The 22,656-nt window shown below is 42.1% G+C and overlaps 1 protein-coding gene across 2 annotated transcripts in view; it reads right to left on the reverse strand.

Moving 5' to 3' along the window:
• The window catches only part of POLG (DNA polymerase gamma, catalytic subunit), a 795,283-nt gene that overhangs the window by 754,160 nt on the left and 18,467 nt on the right, over positions 1-22,656 (reverse strand). For both annotated transcript variants that reach the window (XM_069222697.1, XM_069222698.1), the window contains exon 2: positions 174-828. In XM_069222697.1, coding sequence (XP_069078798.1) covers positions 174-760 — 587 coding nt within the window. In that variant the 5' untranslated portion in view covers positions 761-828. The remainder of the gene's footprint in view (positions 1-173; positions 829-22,656) is intronic.

Below are 22,656 nucleotides of genomic sequence, written 5' to 3' on the forward strand. Positions count from 1 at the left end.
AGTAAAATGACAACCTAGAGATAAGAATGAATGTACAATTATACAGAATAAACAAAGGCAGTAGGAAAACTGCATTCTCAGCTTCTTAAATGCATTAACAGGTTCATAAAGGTTGATCAAAATAGCAGATGGGTGAAAGAATCAAGAATGTAGTTTAAAACAGTAACTCTTACCAGGCACTTGGAGAAACTGCTACTGCTAGTGTTGGACACTGCCCCTCAGACATGCAGATTTCTACATCAAATACCAAGGCTCGTTCATCTGGGAAATCCACAAGTGTCTTTCTCCCGTCAGCTTCATATTTGGTCCACCCTACCTGCCAAGACCATTCTTGGGGCATGGCTTGGAGTTCACACTGCAGAAGATCATTAGCTGCCTCCAAGTATGGTAAACTCTGCTTTTGAGCTAGAATCTGAAAATGTTCTTCTATATTCTTTCCATACATCTTTGGCAATTGTAGCTCCACATCCGGGACTGAGGATGTCTCTTTGCCCCACAGATCATGCTTTTGGAGATGTTTTATACTTTGCTGAATTTGGTCATCTGTATATTGAGCTTCTTCACCACGGAAAACTTGCTCATGAAGACCTTTGGACAGCATCTGAATATTCAGTGGATTCATCCGCCCTTGGTTGTTGCAAAATTCCACACATTCTTTTTGAGGAGAGTTGAAACAATTATCTGCAAGGCATCTCAAAACACTCAATTTCTTTACATTAAATGAAGACAACAACAACTTCTTCTCAAATAAGCTGATCATTGTTATCAGGCTATGATATTGCTGCAAATATGAAGAGTATGTTCCTCATGGTCCTTTGGTGGTCTTGCCTGATTTAAAAAAAAAAAAAAGTTAATTACTACTGTTTTATTGTGTAAACCCTGCTTTTATTATGAGTATCACAAATATCAACGTACTGAGATATAACTAACATAATCTATGAGAGAACTAGTGGCTTTGTTAATGTATTTTAGTCATGTTGTACAGCAGAGGGGCTGCAGAATTTAAGCAAAACACAAAAAAGTGCTATGTCATGGATGTCATAGCACATGTTGGACCTGGCAGTCTCAGACTTTTGCCTCCCCTTGCCTTCCTTTGCTAAACCATTTTTTGCTGTTATGACTCTGCACTCTTCTCCTCATAATAAGTGGTAAAGTGCTTGTGCTCTCCCCCTTAAACATGGTAAAACTGGCTTATACACAATTGGCATATCTACTTTAGTTGTAAACCCCAGGTAAAGTGGTACTATATGTGCACAGGGCCTGCAAATTAAATGCTACTAGAGGGACTGCAGCACCGGTTTTGCCACCCATCTAAGTAGCCCTTTGACACGCCTCACAATTGCTGCTGCAGCCAGCTGTGCAATTTTAAACTGCCATTTGGAAATGGAGAAAAAAAACCTTTTCCAGGACTAAGCCTTCTTTTTAAATTCTTAAAGTCACCCCTAAGGTAGGCCTCACAGCCTGCCCTATGGCCTATATACACAACTACCTGCCGCATAGGACAATTCTTCACAGTTTAGGTTTATGTTATTGATAAAGCAAGAAAAGGTCTGAGGACATTTTGATTGTGACCATATCTATGGTATCCAATGTGGCCTGTGTAATGCCACAGATTAATTTTACTTGCATTTATTTTACAATTAATTTGTGTGAACATAATCGTGCATGTGCTGCCTGCTTACATGTGTGTATATCTTACAATACCCCAAAAGGCTTGCCTCCAGATGCCTCCCCCAGGCATCAATTGTCTTGGATTTGTAAATATGTTGTATGCACCTATAAAAGGAAAGTCTTGCTTTCCTACTACAGTGCCCTTTTGTGCATCAGTCAGTTATCTTGTTTAAAAAACGTAATTTGTGCCATTTGCCTCGCCACCTCCTTGTGTGATAAATGGTGTTACTGCCCCAAAGTGATGCCATGGCACACAACATTCTAACGCTTGTATAATGTCACATTGGCTGGCTAAATTAAGTACTAGCGCAGTGGAAGATTATGATAGCTGTGATTTAACTAACTGATTCTCATTTCTGGGTGTGGCTAGTGAGGCCAACATGGCATTTGAAATTTAAACCAGATCCCGACCGCCACCCAGCATTCCACCAATCCCCCTGTGTTAATCGGTTGTCCTCCTGCCTGAACAGATGCACTAGCGGCCATAGCTGAGCAGCAGGTGTCCTTGAAGTGGACTGCGGAATCGGATACCGGGTGCTAATGGGGCCGGACGGCCCTTTATCGTGGCTGAAACTCCTAACTCCGCTCTTGGTCTGGAGAACACGTGGCACCCGAACACCATTGTGAGACCACCTGTAACACGCCTGTGGGGCCTTGAAGGGGCAGCCCCCCTCCTTCTGCAACACTGAGGTGGGCGCCCAGGGAGACAGAGGCATACTCCCGGCTGAGACGTTCACTGAGGCCAGCTCTGTAGCCTGTTTCAACCCGACAATAGCTGCCTTGGACCCTCCACATCGACCATGCTAGCGCAGGTGTTTAATTAGAGTTATTAATAAGTGTGTATGTATTTTGAATAATGAGTTTATGTAGAAAATGAATTAACGTAGAAAAATAATGCACGTGTTTGAAAATGTGACCTCGAAGAATGGCCACCAATGTTAACGAAATTAAATTTTGAATATATGTTAGACTAATGCAGTAATATGTCATATTAAGGGTTATGACGTATGCTTTAAACTTTGATTGTAGGCCTTAACTTAGCGAGTGTCCTGGCCTATTTTGCCAGGCCTCATGAAGAAGCTGTATTTCTTAGCGTTTAATAAAAATGCCCCAGGACAAGAATAATGAAGATACTGACTGGAGTGGAAGCTGCAGCAATATTGTTACCTGACAAGCCGGATGATGAGAGCAACGTAAGACGGACCAATCAACTGCATGAGAATGTAGAAATATTAGAATTCATAGATTTGATATTTGGAAGCTGCAGCAATATTGTTACCTGACAAGCCGGATGATGAGAGCAACGTAAGACAGACCAATCAACTGCATGAGAATGTAGAAATATTAGAATTCATAGATTTGATATAGTAATATAATTGGACAGAGTGTGAACATTCAATTAACTGACCAATAGGGAATTAGGGGAAAGTTTAGGTTGACTTTGATATAACAACACCGCAGAAGGGAAAACAGTTCAGACACTTTAAGAGAGGGAGAGACTTTACAGATCGAAGGAGAGAGACATTCATTCCGACATTGGGCTCATATTCGCTGACCCTGATGCCTTGCTGATCGACTGATGTTCTGAGGACGAAGACTGATTCTGCTTTGCTGATCCATATCGAGGATAGGTATAATTTGATAAACTGTGATTTCTATGCATATTTGCTTTTCTTTTGTAGGTACCAACTGCGCTGTCTTTATCGATGACTCTATCGTAGTTAGATGTTTTCCAAATTTGTGTTACTAAATTGTTTTGCATGAAGCCCAACATGCTGATCTAATCTGATGTTAGTTGAGGATTTTGACTCATGATGAAGACTAATGTTTGATGGATTTCTCTGCTTAACTATATGTAATACATCTCGTTAATGCAGCTGACTCTGCTATTGATCTGCACTAGAACTTTAGAATGTGTGGTAGTTCAAGCTTTGATTAGATTGCATTTCTTCCGACGCTTTGGGCAACCAGTCTTGTTTTTGTATGGGTTTCATTTGATTTTGAGATTAATCTACATGACCTTAGCATTGTTAATATAGGGAAATAAACATTCTAAACTTTACTAAAGGTGTGGTTATTCATGACTGAAAGGTAATGGTGCGTGATAATTCCTGACTCCATTGATTATTGATTACTAATGATTTTTGAGTAATGTGTATTGATTACTGATGATGTACTGGAGCTATCTGCATCCCCTTGTAAATTTACTTATAAAGGTATGACGTGCAAACTGTTAGGGTAGCAGACTGATGGTTAGTCTCCTTAAGAGATTGCCATAGACGTTCGGTACAGAGTGATAGTGTGTTCCCAGAGATGGTAACAGTTTTAAGCTAGTCCTCTCAAGAGTTATTATTATTGAGATTTGGATTTTGTTTTTCAATTATGATGTTTGGAGAGAAAATTATGTTCACTTAAGCTCAGAAATGACTTTCCCAGATCCTGTATCCTGCTAATGGTTGTTTGAGGATGTTCCTGGCGTTCTAGTGATAGAGTGAGTGAAATAGGTTGTGCTTGCACACCTTATGCAAATCGCAGGTGAATTGTGAGGTTTATGAGGATTTTAGGGAGTTTGCGTACTCCAAATGAAGTTGTAGTAGGAGTGTGCGTACTCCGCAGTGTGAGAGTAGGGAAGTCGCCGAACTTCACAAGTGTGTGACGCTTTGTACTCAAAAATTGTCCATGTGGTTGTTGATGTACGGACCCTGCGTGGTCTAAGACTCCGGAGTAGATTGAAAAGTGTATGAGACACTTGGTTATATGTTGTAATTTGTCTAGTTTAGTAGATTGATCGGGCGTGGTCAACAAGTCGGTGTGTGAGTTAAATTGGGCGAGAGAAAATTTAAACTCAGATTTGGCGAGTCCTATGTGCACCAGGACAGACCCACTGATCAGTTGAGAGTAAAATTTGTGGATTGAATTTTGCTTGAGAATCTGGGAGACCAAGAAAGAGGAGTAGGTGAAGTGTGAAAAGAGGCATCAGTGAAAAATCCGTAAGGTTTCTGAAGCAATTGTGTTACCTTTCCTGTAGTAAACCAGCAGATTTGTTTTTGGTTTTTGATTAGTGCTCGCAATATTTTGCATTACTTTTGTGTGAGTTGACATTTAGGAGGACAAGCCCCAAGACTTTGTCAGCCACAGTACGTGCAAGTGTGACGTCATTGGAGCTGTGCTGGGATAGGTCAGTTAGTGAGAAGGGTCGCACACGGATTGGCAGCCATCTGTGAGAGTCAGTTGGTTGAGAACGTAGGTGAAAGGAATCTTGGGATTAAAAGTCACTTCCTGATTTGATTTTGAGGAAATAAAAAGTAGAAAGATATCGTTTTTCAAAGCATTAAAGATTGCCCTAAGAGGAGATACACCGCCGGAAGGTACACCGGCTTACATTGTAATGGAAGAGAGGTGTTGTGCCATGTCTTTGGTTAAAGCAATGGTGCAAATTGACAGAGAAAGATGGGAACTTAGCATTTCCTACAAACGGGATATTCAATTTGAGGGTTTTGAAGCATTTACGGATGGCGCTATATGAATCGAAGCCCCTTCCAAGACCAGCTCAGTTTGAGGTGTTAGCAATTTGGGATTTCACCTTCTATCATTTACATATGATTATCCAAAACTAAGAGAAAAGCCAGTAGAGTGGTACCAACAGACAGACAGGTTTGTGAAACTTGCAAAGTGTTTGTGGGAAGACTTGAACACATTACTAGAGATAGTGGTTCCAGCTGATCTGTGGATCCAGTGTAAGAGGAGTGTAGACTAGCCAACAAGTGAACCGGAGAGAGATAAAAATACAGGTGCACCGTCTCCTAAAGTAATTAAATAGTACTATAAGGTGATTGAGTTTCTGAAATTGAGAATTTCACCCAAGAATATTGATTGGCAGAGGACTGATAGGACAGCACAGGAAGCAAAGGAGCCGCTACATGCATATCATGAGAGATTATTGCAGGCATTCAAGCATTACAGTGGTACAGAAACAATTGAGACGAAAGACATGCTACATTTTGTGTTCGGATTTGTGGAAGGATTGAGACCTGAAATTAGCCAGATGATTAAGAGTAATTTGATTTGCTGGCAAGCAAAGCCGATTGATGAGGTTTTGCAGTATGCGAAAATATGTAGTGACAAGATTGAGTTGAAACAGAAAAAGTTGAAAGAGAGAGCGATGGTGATGCAGATTAAAGCAGCTCAAACAGGAGTGCAAGGAAATTCTTCACAGCAGTTGCCACAACAGCAGCAGGGAAACATGTTTCAGCCCCAGGTGAGAAGAAGAGGTCGTAGAGGTAATATGGATCGTGGTCCAGACTTGAATACTGTAGTGGTTCAGAATGATGTGCAGGGAATGAAGAAGCTATTGCCATGTCACATTTGCGGAGCCGTGGGATATTGGAAATGGGAGTGTCCGATGATGGTGGAGGAGGGTGTTGTTCAGCAAAGTAATGACATTAATTCATTTCAGAGTGTGAGAAGACTGAGAATAAGGGGTCCTAATCCAAATTTTCAGAATAATGGGAGTCAAGTGCAACATTTTCAGCCCATGCAGCAGGTGCAAATGCCCCGTGCACAAGTGTCACAGTTGCAGCCAATGCAGCAGCAGGTTCCCATGGTACCTAGACAGCAAATTCAAATTCCTCAAGCCCCGATGGAGCAGCAACAGATGATGCTTTCTCAACAGGTCACAGGACAGAGGCAAAACAGAAGTACTAACACAGTGTGCAATTCCCGTTACACAGTGAGGATGGAATAAATGGTGAATGGACGAGTTATAGTTCAGATGAAAAGCCATGTGTGCTTGCGACTTCCTTGGAAGTAGATCAGAGGGGTCCTTACGTGAAGAGAAAGGTTATGGGTCACAGAGTTTCATTCTTGGTTAACACAGGAGCTACACGCTCTACAGTGAGAAGTGCAGAAGTTCTGAATTTGCCCCTTTCAGGTAGAACAGGTCATGTTGTGGGAGTAGAAAACTAATATTGGACAAACCCAATTACAGGTCCAGTTCAAGCCAAGATTGGCAATTTCCAGGGATTACATACATTTGTAGTCTGTGATTCAAGTATGGTATCCTTACTGGGAAGATATTTGCTGTGTAAAGCAAAATGTTTAATTACTTGCTCAAATGATGGAATTGAGATTCAGACAAATAGTGATGATGAGGAGGACCCAGCCCCAGAAATAGAGTGTGACACTACAAATGAGGAGTACCCTTTGAATTCGTTTTTCCTGATGTTCACAGTGAAAGAGCTCCTTCCTGATTTGCAGGGAACAGTACAATAGAAGGTATGGGATTTGACAGGAAAAGAAGTGGGTCTGATTAAAGGAGTGGAGCCAGTCAGTCACCATAAAACTGAATGCAGTTTTTCCCCAACTTCCGCAGTACCACATGCCACTAGATGTTCTGATGAAAGTGGCTCAGATAACTGCAGATTTTGTGAAGCAAGGTGTTTCGAAAGAAGTGTTGAGCAGTCCATGTAACTCACCGATAATGGGTTTGAAGAAGCCATGTGGGAAGGTTTGGATTGTTCAGGGCCTGAGAAAAACAAATGAGATTGTAGTAAAATGTTGTCCTGTAGTGCCAAATCCAGCTGTGATAATGTTCCAAATTCCATGTGATGAGGAGTGTTCACGATCATTGATTTGTCACAAGCGTTCTTTTCTGTGCCTCTTCATGAGGATAGCCGGTTTCTCTTTTGTTTCAAATTCCTGGAGCAAGTCTATTGCTGGCGCAGAATTCCTCAAGGGTATTTAGAGTCACCTTACATATTCAATCAGATCTTGAAAAAGAATTTGGAGTAGTTGGAATTGCCTTTCGGATCGACTTTGGTGCAATACATAGATGACTTACTGATTGCGTCCAAGACAAGGGACAAGTGCAAGTATGATACGATTGCCCTGTTGAACCATTTGGGAAAGAATGCCCATAAAGTGTCTCCACTGAAGTTGCAGCACTGTCAGAAAGTAGTGAAATATTTGGGTCACCAGATTGAGAAAAGGTTCAGAAAGATATCCGGAGAAAGGATTACAACGGTATTGCAGATAAGTCCCCCAACCACACAGAGAGATGTCAGAATGTGTTTGGGAATGGTGGGCTATTGTTGCAAATGGATCCCACATTTTTCAGTTATTTCAAGACCATTGCAGAAGCTGACACATAAGTAAGTCACTGATCCCATAGTGTAAGACCAGGATGAGATGAAAGCATTTACTGAGTTGAGAGGGAGTTTGTGCTGGGCTCCAGCGTTGGGTATGCCTGACTACACGAAGCCTTTCACATTGTTTTGTCATGAGCGAGATGCATGTTCTTTGTCTGTCTTGACACAGGTCCATGGAGGTTTAAATCGCACAGTAGCATATTTTTCAGCTGCTTTGGACCCAGTTGGAGCAGCCTTATCAGGCTGTTTGCGTGCAGCTGCCACAGTTGGTCAAAGTCTTCCACAGTGTGAGGGCATTGTGATGGGATATTCCCCGACTGTAATGGTCCCTCACTCTGAGGTTTTACGGACAAGGACGAAAACCCAATACTTGACTGGTGCCAAGTTGACCAGGTACGAAACGAGTATTTTGGGGTCGCCTAATGTAACATTGAAAAGGTGTAAGGTGCTGAACCCGGCAACCTTACTTCCAAGTGAAAATGCTGAAATTGAAAAAGAGGAAGATGTTGAACTTGACTGTCTCGAAGTAACTGATTTGTCCACAAAACCGAGACCTGACATCAGAGATAGCTGATTGGAAGAAAATGACCAAATTATCTTTGTTGATGGTTTCTGTCTGAGAGACCATACATGGACAGGGAGAGCAAGGTATGCTGTGTGCACAATTACAGGTACCTTGGAAGCTTCCTGGCTTCGAGGAGTGTATTCTGCCCAGGTAGTGGAACTTGTAGCCCTTACTAGAGCATGCCATGTTTCTGCTCAGCTGAAAGTTACGCTCTATATGGATAGCCAGTATGGATTCAAGTTAGTCCATGATGTTGGCAAGTTGTGGTCACAGAGAGGCTTCCTGACCTCTTCTGGTTCACCAGTGAGAAATGGTGAGAGAATTTAAGACTTTTTACATGCAATTCTTGCCGTCGTGAAATGCAGTGCACATCTGAAGTCGCAGGACTATGTACCATTGGGAAATGGATATGCAGATCAAGTCGCAAGATTTTGCGCATTTAGCTGTATATCGTTTAAAGACAAGTGGGAACTGTTACCCAAAGAAGATGAAACTTGTACAAGCTATGCATTGAAAATAATTGACACTTTGGAAGAATTACAATCTTTGCAGAATAATGTTGACAGGGAGGAAAAACGTTCATGGAGCAAACTGAAATGTGTACAACGACAAGATGAATTGTGGGTTTCTGAGGAGGGTCAATTGGTTTTGCCAAATAGCCTGTTGTCTCAAATGGCAAAACACTATCATGGTCAAGCACATATTGGGAGGGATGCCATGGTTCGTTTGTTCAAACATGATTGGTTCAACCCAAAGTTTAGACAACTTGCTGAAGCAGTTTGCCATCGCTGTGTCATTTGCCAACAGTTAAACGCAGGGAAAGGGACAGTGGTTAATTTGAGCCACATTGGAAGAGCAGGATGGTCCATTCAGCAGAATGCAAATTGAGTTTATTGAGATCCCTGTGTGTGGAGGTTTGAGATATGTGTTGGTGATTGCATCTTTAGTCGCTGGATTGAAGCGTACCCTACATGAAGAAATTATAGTCTCACAGTAGCAAAACTACTGCTTAGGGAACTGATACCACGTTTCGTGTTCCTGATCTCTTTAGAATCAGGTGGGGGAAGTCACTTCAATAACGAAGTAATTAAATTACTGTGTGCAGCATTGAACATTGAGCAGAAGCTGCATTGTAGTTATCGCCCTGAAGCATCAGGACTGGTGGAACAGATGAATGGTACCTTGAAGTCAAGAGTTGGAAAGATGTGTGCAGCTACGAATTTGAAATGGCCCGATGCGTTGCCTTTAGTGTTGATGTCAATGAGAAACACACCTTACAGGAAGGCAGGATTGTCACCCCGTGAGATCCTCATGGGCAGAGCAATGAGGTTACCAGCGGTGCCAGCAAACGCACTTGTCAACATTAAAGATGATATGGTGTTGAATTACTGCAAAGGTCTGGCTGATGTAGTCTGCTCTTTTGCTCAGAAGGTGGAGGCCACCACACTGCCACCGATCCATAACCCAGGGCACAACCTGAGAGCTGGGGACTGGGCTGTCATCCAAAAGCATGTGAGAAAGACATGTTTGGAGCCTCGTTGAAAGGGACCATAACATACCAAGTGGTCCTGACAACTACTACAGCTGTGAAGTGTGCTGGAATTCTGAACTGGTTTCACGCAAGTCATACAAAGAAAGTGGCATGTCCACCGGACCATGGAGAAGCGTTGTTGAGAGTACCAACAACAGAGAGAAAAGTCTCAGGGCCGGAAGGAAAACAAAGGGGAACTGAGACCAGATCTGAGCTCATTGAGGACTGTTCAGTCACTCCAGTGAAAGACAGGAGAGAAAAGCCTCCAGGAGGGTGACGGAGAGTCTATCTCAACTGAAGCAGCAGGAGATTCTAGTCAGAGGAGAGCTTTCCCAGAAGCAGACAATCTTGAGAAACAAACAGAGCAATTGCCAGACCCAGAAGGGGAAGGAGTTGAGGTGGATCAAAGTCAAAGTGATCTGACTCCTCCTGAACCGGTTGCAGGTCCGTCAAGAGAAAACACCACAGAACAAGGAAAAGGTTCAAGTTCAATCTTGAAGAGAATACTGACAAAGGGTCCACTTAAAGGAGATAAGTGGCCGGAATCGCAAGTGGATAAAAGGAAAGAGGTGGTTGTTGAACCTACGATAGAGGAAGAAATAGATACCACAAGGAAAGAAGATCTAAGTGAAGGAGAGCTGAATGGTGATCGAAAATTGAAAAGGAAGAGAGTAGCAAGTCGAAAATCCGCAGATCCTGATTGGGCGTATGCAACTACCAACGAATGGCAGCAAGAGTTTTTATCTTTTTGGATTGATAGAGAAGTTCCGGGTCAGTATTTTGACATGTGAAGGATATTAATGAACTGAACTGTTGAAACAATTTGAGAGAACATTTTGAGAAAGAAACTGTTGAGGTAACCGGAAGGTACATTGATAACCTGATTTGACTTTTGAAACCTGATTTTGACAAAGCTGCTAACTGATTTTGACAAAAAGTGATCCTGGAAGTGAAACTGAACTGCTGAAAGAAGAATGGTCTATTTTTGATTTTTGCTGCAAGTTTAGAAATCATGGCTGACATTAACCAACAAGGTAGAAATGCTAGGCGCTGTAAATATATGAGCATCGGTTTGGCAATTATGTGTGGGATATTGTTTGTGGTGTTGATTGTGGGTATGTCTGTTCTTGATACACAAGGAGCCAACTATACTTCTGCTTTTGAGACGACTACTGCACTATCGGGATTAGAGAAGTTTAAGTTAAATGAGAAATATTTGCATGAATATACTAATGCGCAGGGAGAGCTTTCTTCTAACGTTTTCTATCGCTTATTAAGTGAATATGTTGAGACAATGGATGCAAAGAAATGTTTTGTGTGTACGCAGATTCCTTCATCGGTGGAGGAAGGAGTCAACTATCATAGCTTACCTTTAACATACGGGATAAGTTGTAGTCTGTTACTAACAAGGTTTTATAACCAGGAATATATCCAGTAATTCTATTCAAATCATGCTCTTGTGTTTTCGTTCGTTCCTATAATTAGGTATTTGAGGAAAATAGCTAAGGATAATGACATAGAATTAGTTAGAGGGTCCTTTGAACCTACATTGACGTTTGGCACAGCATACGCACATAAAAATAATCTGACCTGCTTGCTTACACCTTTAGAGAAGAGCTTCTTACATCACACAGATGACAGAAGAAAAGCATTAAAGTAGAAATCAGAAAAAGGGCTTAGAGATAAGGGACTTACTTACTAATCTGACTAGCGTAAGCGCTGATTTAAAGGAACTGAAGGAACCAGGTGTTTGGGAAAAAGTTGGCAAAGGGTTTGCTTCTGTGGGAAACTGGCTCAGCAACATTTGGAATGGGGTCATATTGAAAATATTACAGGGAATATTAATTGTTGTGATTTGTTTATTGGGGATATGGGGATTATGCAAATTATGTAAAAGAATTAAAACAGGTCAAAGAATAATCAGAGGAGGGAAGAAAATAAAGGGAAATATTTTACAGGGAAAATTCGAGGGGGAAACCGAAATTATGAAGAAACTGACTTGTAAAAGTTTTAGATAATGGAGAAATTTGTGGGTAATAGTGTGATGACACATTTAGTCATCAGAGGAGGGTTTGCTAGTGCAGGTGTTTAATTAGAGTTATTAATGAGTGTTTATGCTTTTTGTGAGAACCGACTGCTACGAGATGATGTTCTTGCTAATGCAACATTTTATGTGTAATGTGTGTGAGACTGACTTTCCCAGGACAAGAACAATTAAAATACTGACTGGAGTGGAATCTGCAACAATATTGTTACCTGACAAGCCGGATGATGAGAGCAGAGTAAGACGGACCAATCAACTGTATGAGAACGTAGAAATAGTAGAATTCATATATTTGAAATAGTAGTATTATTGTACAGTGTGAACATACGATTAACTGACCAGTAGAGAATTAGGGGATAGTTTAGGTGAGTTTGATATAATAACACCGCAGAAGGGAAAAGAGTTCGGACACTTTAAGAGAGGAAGAGACTTTACAGGTTAAAGGAGAGACATTCATTCCCACAGGTGAGCGTACACTTACCGTCTTCTCCTTTTCAAGTAGCGCTTATTATAGGAACTAAATATAGATCGCAAGCGCCTTACTATCTAAAGTGGATACTGCTCTTGAAATTACATACTCTTCAGTCTCTTATCCTCATGTTCCTTTATGCCCAACCACCTCTGATTGTAGAGACCGTGTGTAGCCTGTAGGTCGCAGATTCTAATCAGTCAAAAAACAAGCATTTGCAATGCAATACGGCTTGCATTTGCGAAAGTTAGAGCTATTGGCATTGTAAATGCCTAATTGGACTTTTCTTGTCACATAAATTGGTCACCCTGTCTCATAATTTGGTCCTTTTTTGCCACATAATTCCAGAGGCCTTGCATGTAACTAAAGCACTTCCATTTACTTTCTTCCTCTATCTGCAGCAAAAAAATGAAAATGTTGCTATTTAACATCCTAATTTAAATCTGCCATGCTAATTACAATAGAATACCACTTTCACCACCCCATCATCAGAGGTGCTGGCTACCACAATTCCCCCCACAAAAGACACGTTGGCCTGAATCATGGTCATAATTGTAATAAGGAGAGATTAATAAAACATATACTATCATGTAAGAGGAAAAGTAAGGGACGTCATGCCTATTTATACATTGGACTGTGTTCTTATTGGACTATTATTGGACTCTGATACCATGGGACATGTAGTAAGTTACTTTTTTCTTTGTGTTCTTCAAATCTGCTGCGTTAATAAAGTGAAGAAAGTTATGCATAATCCTCATCTCCGGTCCTGACATAGGACTGGGATCACCCAGCATGAATTTACCAAACAAATTTTCCCTGGAACACTTACCCATCTTGGGAAATAAACTGAGCTAACCCAAAAGCACCGGTACTTCCCTGAGTTTTCAGCACAGCAGAATGAGAGCTAACAGACACAGATGCTGTAAATAGAAGACAGCCTCTGTGTTTTAAAGGTACAATTGTTTGCTGGCCTGCTGTTAAAGCAACAGTACTACCAAATAGGTTTCCCCCAAAGCTTATGTGTTAGCGAGAATGCAAAGTCTCAGAGTCAGTAAGCAGGCAGATTTAGACCAAAATAAACGCTTTAAAGTGAAAACATAATTTCCATGTTCTATTGCTCCATTAAACTAGTTGTGCCCAGTTGACGCAGACCTGAGGTGAGGCTGTGCTCTAGACTGTCATGCCCAAACACAATGAGTAAAACTACATGTGTGTGTATTAAGTACAAAAGAAAACAAGGAAGAGGAAGGCACAACATAGGGCCGCGCAGAGTGGAAAGGCAAAAAACACAAATAGGGGGCAACACTAAAGTTTATGGCCAATCGTGCAATCATCCATGTAGCCTTGAGGCGGAACAAACGTGAAGCATTTTCCTACGAAAACAAGGGAATTTTGAAAGGCAGCCCAAGGAACGAATTAGAGTGATGGGAATTAGATGGGAGTAACTAAAGCCCACATATGTAGATTACAACATGTCGAAGACAGCACTTGCGCGCGGACTAGCTTGACCTAACTAGGTGGCTGAATGCACCTGCTGCAGAAATTTGTTTATCCTGCAGTCTATAGCTTCTGTGCCATTTTGATCACAAGTTCCAATCACAGTAAAAGCAGTAGGTTAGTGCAATCACAGCAGAGAACTGTGCGCAGCATGTTTGCCACAGATTCATTTCCTATTAAGATAGCTATCCCCTAGAAATGCACTTACACTATTGAGCATTCTCCGATGTTCAATTAAATATGCAAGATTCTCACATTTGGTGCGTAATTGTCTGTCAACAATGCTTAAGAAATCAGAGACAAACATGTTTAGCTACATGTGTAGTTGAAGCTAATATTTTATACGCCGTTACCTATAGGGGGTCCAATAACACCAAAGACCTCTTCAAAGTTGTCAAAAAATTCTCCATCCCCTCAGCTCCAACAAACATTACCCCCTCACATGAATTCTGTGACAGCCTTGCACACTTCTTTCATTTTAAGATCGCCAACATCTACAGAAACTTCAAACCTCAGTCAGAGGCCACTAGCTTGTTCGAGCCACACAACGACCCCGCTACCACCACAGACATCTGACTAACTGAATGGAGCCAGCTTGCCCCACAGGACACTACCTTCATTTTTAACTCGGTCCACTCAGGCGCCCCAACCAACCCATGCCTTCACCATCTCCTTAACATAGGAGACGCCAGAATCAGCCAAGTACTCAACACTTTGTTGTTTGTTCAACACCTCAATTACCACGGCCACCTTCGCAGACGACTGGAAATATGCAGAAGTCAACACCCTACTAAAGAAACCATTGGCAGACTCCAGCCAACTCAACTACTGACCTAGCTCCCTGCTCCTGGTCTTGGCCAAAGTATTATCCTACTCAACTCATTACACTCCAGATTCTGCGGCAACCACTGCACCGAAACAGCCCTCATCACTGCTACAGATGACATTCAAGCCCTACTTGCCCAAATAGAAAATGCGGTGCAGCTCTGATCCTCCAAGATCTCTCAGCAGCCTTCGATATGGTCTCCCACCAAACACTCATCACAAGGCTGCATAATATAGGCATCCGTAGGATCTCAGATGGATTGCCTCTTTTCTCACCCGAAGAATGCAAAAAGTCAGCCTTCCCCTCTTCACCTCTGAAGCCAAGAAAATGATCTAAAACTAGGTATTATTCTGGTAAAGCTAACCAGGACTACTCAGATCAACGCTATCTCCTCTTCCTCATTCTTCATCCTCCACTTGCTTTGTAAGATATTCAAATGCCTACCCCAAAAGCTCAAGACGCGTCACCCAGGCACTCACCCCAATCTCATTGCAGCTCACCTCCTCCAACGATTACAGACCATGCAGAACACTGCAGCCAGACTTGGCCTGGATCTCCCTACACAAACCCACATCACCCCCTACCTCAGGGAACTCCACCGGCTCCCTGTACAGAAAATATGCCAGATCAAGCTCCTGACCCATGCATTCAAGGCCCTGTACAACTGTGGACCCGCCTACTTGAACTACTTCTTGAACTTCCATTAGCTCACCAGACAACTCCAATTCACTTTCCTTTCTCTAACCCCTGCCCCGATAAAGCAGGTGCGGACATCGCTCCTTCTCCTACCTAGCAGCAAAACCATGGAAGTAGCTACCCTTTCATCTCTGGCCTTTCCCATCTCTTCCAGAATTCTTAAAGTCCCGGAAGACCTGGCAATTCAGTTAACCAACGGGACCTTTTTTCTTTTTTTTTTTAATCAGAAATCAGTATTGAAAAGTGATGTGATATGGATTTGAGGAACCCAGAAAGGATTTTATAGTGAAAAATGAAAACAGGGTGATGGAAAGACAACTTTTATATAAGGCATTAGAGAAGAGGTTGAATCGAAGGATCGACTTGTGACTGTGTTACAGGAGCTGGCAGGTTCCTGCGATTTAGAGTCGCACTTGTGCAACATTAATTAGGAAGATAAGCAGTACTGTCTGGGGGCAAGTAAGATCAACATTGAAAGAAATGGGTTCGAATAAAATAACTAAAGCAGTGGAATCTATTGTTTGGTTGCTCAGTAGAATCTATTGTTTGGATTTTCCTCTTGCTGTGATCACTTGCAACAGGGACTGCAAACAGACACTGTGCAGTCTTTAAAGGTTTGAACAGATGTAGAATAGGAGTTAGTGTTCCACTGTCAGAATGTTGCTTATGTCGAGTAGTGCAAGATCATTCAAGACCTGGATTTATTATTGTTTTATCATTGGGTGTTTCTCCATATACTGCCAAAAAGCCTGACAGTTTCCATTACCGTGGAAGATGCCTTCTAGTTTGATAGATTACCTTTTGGTGTAGCCTTAGCAGAATCTGTGTTTCAATGTGTGACGGAAAGAGCGAATATCAGGCACTTTTGTTTCCCAAAAATGTTTTACTGAGTTTTCAACTTCAATTATGATATAGTTATGATACATATTTGAGGTAGTGTTGTTTCAGTTGTTGCTTTCTTTTGATTACTGTTGTTCTAATATACAAGAGTAGGATTGTGCTTTATTGTGTCTTCTTTCTGTGTATCATCTATGTTTGCTGGTATATTGTGGCCGCTGGCCCACTCACGGTATGATTTAGTCTCACTGCAGTTGTAGTAGGTATGTAGAAAGAGGGTGTGTGGGAAGGAGTGAGCAAACTTGAAAAATCTTATTTCAATATCAATATTTTTAAAGCGCTGCAATAAGTCACTCCTACATGTCAGCCAGACGGGGATGGCTATAATGTTTAGAATTGGCTAATTGAATTTTTATTGTTATTAAAAAAATGTCCTAAAACAATATGTTGAAAGTGGTCTTGCCAGGCACCCTAGATTTTCCCATGTTTGTGAAGTCATCTCCTAGCTCTTTAGTGTGAAAAGAGATCCATAACTTGTATCATCTCTTGCAATGAGGGTGCATCATTGTTAGAAATGGGGTCTCTGGTGGGCAGCCAGTTTGCACTCTGGCCAAGCAGGGACCCTCACTCTAGTCAGGGCAATGGAGAAACACACTTCTATAACTCCTGCTTACCCCCCTTGGTAGCTTAGCACAAGCAGTCATGCTTATTTCAGAAGCAATGTGTATAGTATTTCTACCAACACACACAGTAATACAGTGAAAACACTACAAAAAAATGGACAGTTTAGAAAAATAGATAGTATTTATCTGAATCAAACAAGACCAACACAACAAAAATCAAAACATACACAAGTCAAAATATGAATTTTCAAAACAATGAGAGTCTTACTCTATAGAAAGCAATGGAAACGTTGATTTTACACAAAGTACCTGGCATGTGTCAAAAACAAAGCCACACAGATGAGCGTGTGTCAGAAAAGTCAGTGATGAGTCGATTCCTTACTCGCAAGTGAGGCCGTGTGTTGTTTTCTTCTCCGGTAGGGTTGGCGACGCGTCAATTTCCCGACTGAGCACCTCGGAACCACGCAGGTTCATGATGACTTTTGTGCTCAGGGACGATTCGTGAGAAATCCAGTGGCACAGTGGTAGACAACCGCACTGCGTGGGGTTTATGTCGTTATCAGCAGCCACAAGAGGGTGTTGTGTTGTTTCTCCAGCTACGATGTGTCAATCTCCCAGCTGCAATGCAGGTGGAGTATCGACTTCAGTTGCAAAGTGGGTGGCACATCATTTATCAGCAGAGTTGCAGATGGTGCATCGCAAATTTCCCCCCACAGCATTCTGTGCGTGGATTTCAGCTCTTGTTCTGCCAGCTTCATTTTTTAAGGGCCCAGGGACTAGATAGGGCACCACTTGGCAGTAGTCTCAGTAGAGAGTCCAGGTGCTGGCAGAGGACGTCTTTGATGTACCTGAGACTTCAAAACAGGAGACAAGCTCAGTTTAAGCCCTTGGAGATTCTTCTTCAAGCAGGAATGCACAACAAAGTCCAGTCTTTGTCCCCTTTCACAGGCAGAAGCAGCAACTGCAGGATAGCCCAACATAAAATAGTCACAGGCAGGGTCAGCACAACTCCTCAGCTCTTCTCCTTGGCAGAGGTTCCTCCTGGTTCCAGGAGTGATCTAAAGCTTGGGGTTTTGGGTCCACTACTTACCCCGATCTGCCTTTGAAGAAGGCAAACTTCAAGGAAAGTTTTGAAGAGTATGTAGCAGTCTAGTCAAGAATCAAAATAGGAAAGATGAACCATCTAAGTAACTCCTTACATAATTTATGTATTAGGTGGAGAATAATAAGGTCTCAACTTTGTTGGGGGGAATAATGACACAAAGACTCCTAAATACCTGAGCTGATGGTTTGGACCTGTAGATGGGGGTTTTAACTGCAACTCTCTGGGCTATTTGTTAAATGGGACTAGGGCTGATATGCCCAAGTTAACGGTCACGTTAGACACCCCTTTTTACAAATCCAATTCTGTAATAATTTATTCACTGTTCGAAAGGGTGTCTTGAATAAAGAGGAGCAAATCACTGACATACAGTAAGAAACGATCTTTTGCTATTTCATCCCACTGGAAGCCTCTTACAAGCGTATCACTTTCAACCCACTGGACCAGTGGTGAAAATGCAAGGCAGAATAGGAAGGGTGAAGCGAGGCATCCTTGTCTGGTGCCATTTTCAATTAGGAATAGAACCGAAAACACTCAGATTACACTTACTCAGGTCCAAGACGTCCTGTAGAGTGTTTTGAACTATGTAAGGAAAATGAGACATTGTTCATTTTAGACATGACTTTGAATAGGAACTCCCAGCTTAAGGAATCAAATGCTTTTTTTAAATCTATTAGGACCAGTGTGTATGATCCAGTATGTTTGTGGCTTCCGAGTAGAGCCACTACAGATGCCTGATACCCCATAATGGGACAAAGCCATTTTGATCCAGATGTATTAAGGAGGTTATAATCTTTACCAGTAGGTTAGTCTAGATCATTGCAAGCATTTGGGGGTCTCTGTGTTGATAAGGGCTATGGGTCAGTAGGAACAGCAGAGTTCTGGAGATTTTCCTATTTTTGGGATACTAGCTACTGTAATAGCTATTGTAGCTCCAGAAGGATCTTCAGGTAGCTGGCCTCCCAGAGTGGCTTGGTTAAATAGAGATAATAGGTGGTGGGTTGTTAGGGAAGCAAATCTGATGAAAAATTCCACTAGGTGTCATTGGGACCTGGAGTAGTCTTCAATTGCGTTCCGGCAACTGCCTCAGGTTTTCACAGTCAAGGATGTTCCATGTTTTAACCTGAACGTCTTTGATTAAGGAATTCATTTGTTTGACTTTTGGAGGGAGGGTGTAATGCATACAACAATCTATAAAAGGCTTCAAAAGTATCTGCAGCGTCTTTCGTGTCTGTCACTATTTGCCCATTGGTAGTTCTCTCTCCAGGGGTGATTCTGGGAAGCATATTCTGAGCGACCAAACAATGTATGAGCTATGCAAATTGTCTCCAGGTTTGTAAGCTGTAGATTGTGTGCCCATCCAAATATGTCTGGCGGAGGATACAGATAGATTTTTACTTGAGTTCTTATGGACTCCAACTTTCAGACAAGTGAAAAAGCAGGCCAATCGCTCTAACCCCAATGATCTCAAATTGAGAGCTACCATCGGGGCTTTAAGTGGGCTGGGCCCTTTTAAAAGGGGGCATCGGAATGGGTCCCTAACATGCTCTGTTTTCATGTCAGTGGCACATACAGTTCGGTTTTTGCTCAAGGGAGCATTGAATTAAGCATGCGCACCAGTGTGAAAAAAGATGTGTGCATGCTGATGTCTTGCTCACTTCTCACTACTGGAGAAGTTGAGGTGCAATGTCACGCCAGGCAAGTGTTGTAGCAGGAAAGGAAATGCTTTAGAGAGACATTTTTTCCTTCTGGATTTCCCTTCTCTTTCTGCAACCCTGGAGGAGCAACATCATCCCTTCTGTTAACATCACCAGTCCCCAGCCATTTGGGACTGGACCTCAGAACCACCAGGGCCCGACCAAGCACAATTCTGCTCTGGCTATTCAGGTTAGAGTTGGCAGTCAGTCACCAGTGCGACTCTGCTTGGCCCTTTCACAGCGAGCGTGCAGACTGAAGTGGAATCCAGCAGTAAGGGAAGCGTTTCTCCCGCCCCTTCAAATGGGCTTGCAGTGGAAACAGCCTGAGTGATCCTGCCCCAGCCCTAACAGCACCAACATGTTTCAGCTCTGCTAAACCTCTGAAATCCACCGAGCAAGAATTTGGAGGCCCTGTGTCCTGAAAATGGGGGAATTTTAAGCATAAGGGGGTCTTAATAATTGTTTACTTTTGGGGAGTTTCATTGCTTTTATTTCTTTTTTGCAGTTTTTACCTAACATGGACTTGACCCAAGGGCATTTCCTAACAGGAAAGGCAGGCCAGGCCACATCTTGCCCTGTTTTTCCCCTCAAATAGAGCTCTAAGTAATGTAAATCACTGCAAAGTGCTTGATGATTTTTTTGCTTATGGTTCATTAATATACCTTTGTGCTATTTTATTAACCTTTGCTGAGTGGGACAATGATTTTATTAAGCACACAAGTTCTCATTATTTAGGCCATGCCCCTAACTGGGTTGGCCACACCGCTTTAGCATGTTTACCACACCACTTTTAGAGCCCCCCAGTTTTTTCATCCTACTTAAAGCCCTGACTACCATGCTGTCGAGGTCAAAGTATTCTAGTGAATGTACTCTCTCATTGATGACACCAGTTCATCGCCCATGTGCCATCATGCCCTAAGACATCATACGTCCCATGGTCCACAGTTAAAGTGGAATACATTGAATACTGGTGAATTATTTGATAGTCCTTTTGGAAGAATGTCAAACCCAGCTACTCCTTGGATGTCAACTACTGGGAGAAAGAAGTAATCTAATTGTGAGACAAAGTTACGCTGGCTGGAGTAAAAGTGAAGACTTATTTCTCCCCATGCAACCCATAATCAGGAAATGTATCCAGGCATATAATCTGTTTGTGTTATTTGAAGATCATGCCCGAAGTTGCAAGGTGTCCCAATTTATATTCATGACTCCATTGAATTCACCTTTTCTAGGAGCTTACCAGGGGCAATGTTAGGATCTGTGGTGAATCCATTTTAGTTCTTACTGGGACCCAGGAGTTTAACTTAGCCTTTTGGCTTGCAGGCCTGTGCCCCATCACCTACTGACATTTAACCTACTGAGCTTGCTCTGTCTTATTTCATTTATTTTATTATTTCTGCTAAGATGGCTGCCATTGTTTATGTTCTATAAAGATGTTTTCATTTGCATCATCAGTGCCACTCTGAGAATGCATCATGGTCAGTGATGTACGTAGATTCTGTTAACATGCCCCTTTCTCACTTATGTGTGATAAGAACATAATGTACACTTGTTGGGGAATGTTTATATAATTGCCGCCACAAGTCCTTATCAGTTATTCAGGAACATACCTGCGTCAGGGATCCTACATGTTCTGTATAAACACATCTCACCTGGACAAGGTCATTAGAAGGGTTCCTTCCAGATGCCATCTACAATGCACGTCACCTTGCAGGATAACTCAGCCTGTGTCACTACAGAGTGTGACCTAGAGAACTCATTCCAAGGTAATAAGTGGTGGGGGTGCTTCTCATGGACATGGTACTGGCAGATTAGGTTTATCATATCTAGTTCTCATTAGGTTAGAGATTAGGTTCTCTCTGCTAGGGATGCTATATCTCATGTTTATTGAAAGATGTGGGGGGGTTATATTCACAACTCATCTTCAAAATTGTGCTTCTTTCACTGTTTATCACCCTAATCATTGCAGCACATGCATTTTATCGTTGATTGCATTCTTTTAATTAAATATTTTGAAAACTTCCCCGCATCTCCTTCATTGCCTGTGTGTGACTGAGACTTATTGCCAATGAGAGAAAAGGGTAACTTCTGTTCCACCACAGCTTCACTGATGGGTCTTACCTAGAGTCCATGTGTAAAGCAGCCAGAAATCACCTTTGCTTTCTGAGTTTTGGTGAAGTACTGCTTGTGAGCCGGTAGGGTTGGGCCGACAGTTGCAACCTGTTGTAGGAGTGACTCAGTTGCCTACAAACAAAAGTGCTGTCTCCCCTAAACTAGCAGTCTCGTCTAGGACTGAGAGTCCAACTATGACAGAGTCTGCAGGGTATCATTTAAGAGCAATTTTGGAGAGGGGATACACAGTAATACCAGTCCACCTCTTGCGATGTAGGCAACCCAAAGCCAAGACGCAGCATTCTAGGTGTATTGTCAAAGAGAGTGATTTGTGCAAGAGAATTGCCGTACTTGTGTAAAAATCCAGTTAGCGCCTTTAAGGTGCATTTCAAGTAAGAAAAGTATGTCTGGAGAATGCTGCGTAGCGCACTGTCAGAATACCCCTCTTAATTTTATTAAACCCACTAACCCCTCCATGACAAGATTTTGTATCTTCAAGCTCTCATGTGGTAAAGAGTGTTACTATGTATCTGTGGTCTTATCTGCTGCACAAAAAACATGAATGCATAATTTAAAAAGGAGTCCCTTCCCACCCACCCCCAATCCCACCTGCACCCCACACAAGCATCTGTCACCAAAACAAAAAAAATGAAAAAACAGTAAAGAACAAGCAGCTAACAGAAATCTGTTATGATTAATATACTCTTACGAAGCAGTATGGTTCCTGGTGTTAGCCCCTACTGCGGATCGTTGCTATGACACTTTCAAGACTGAACCCCTTCATCTCAGTCCTCCCAGTAGACAGAGGATTATTTCAGAGGGTCTTCTGTCTGCTACCAG

Source organism: Pleurodeles waltl, chromosome 3_1, assembly GCF_031143425.1.
Source record: "Pleurodeles waltl isolate 20211129_DDA chromosome 3_1, aPleWal1.hap1.20221129, whole genome shotgun sequence".
Classification (NCBI taxonomy): Eukaryota; Metazoa; Chordata; class Amphibia; order Caudata; family Salamandridae; genus Pleurodeles; species Pleurodeles waltl.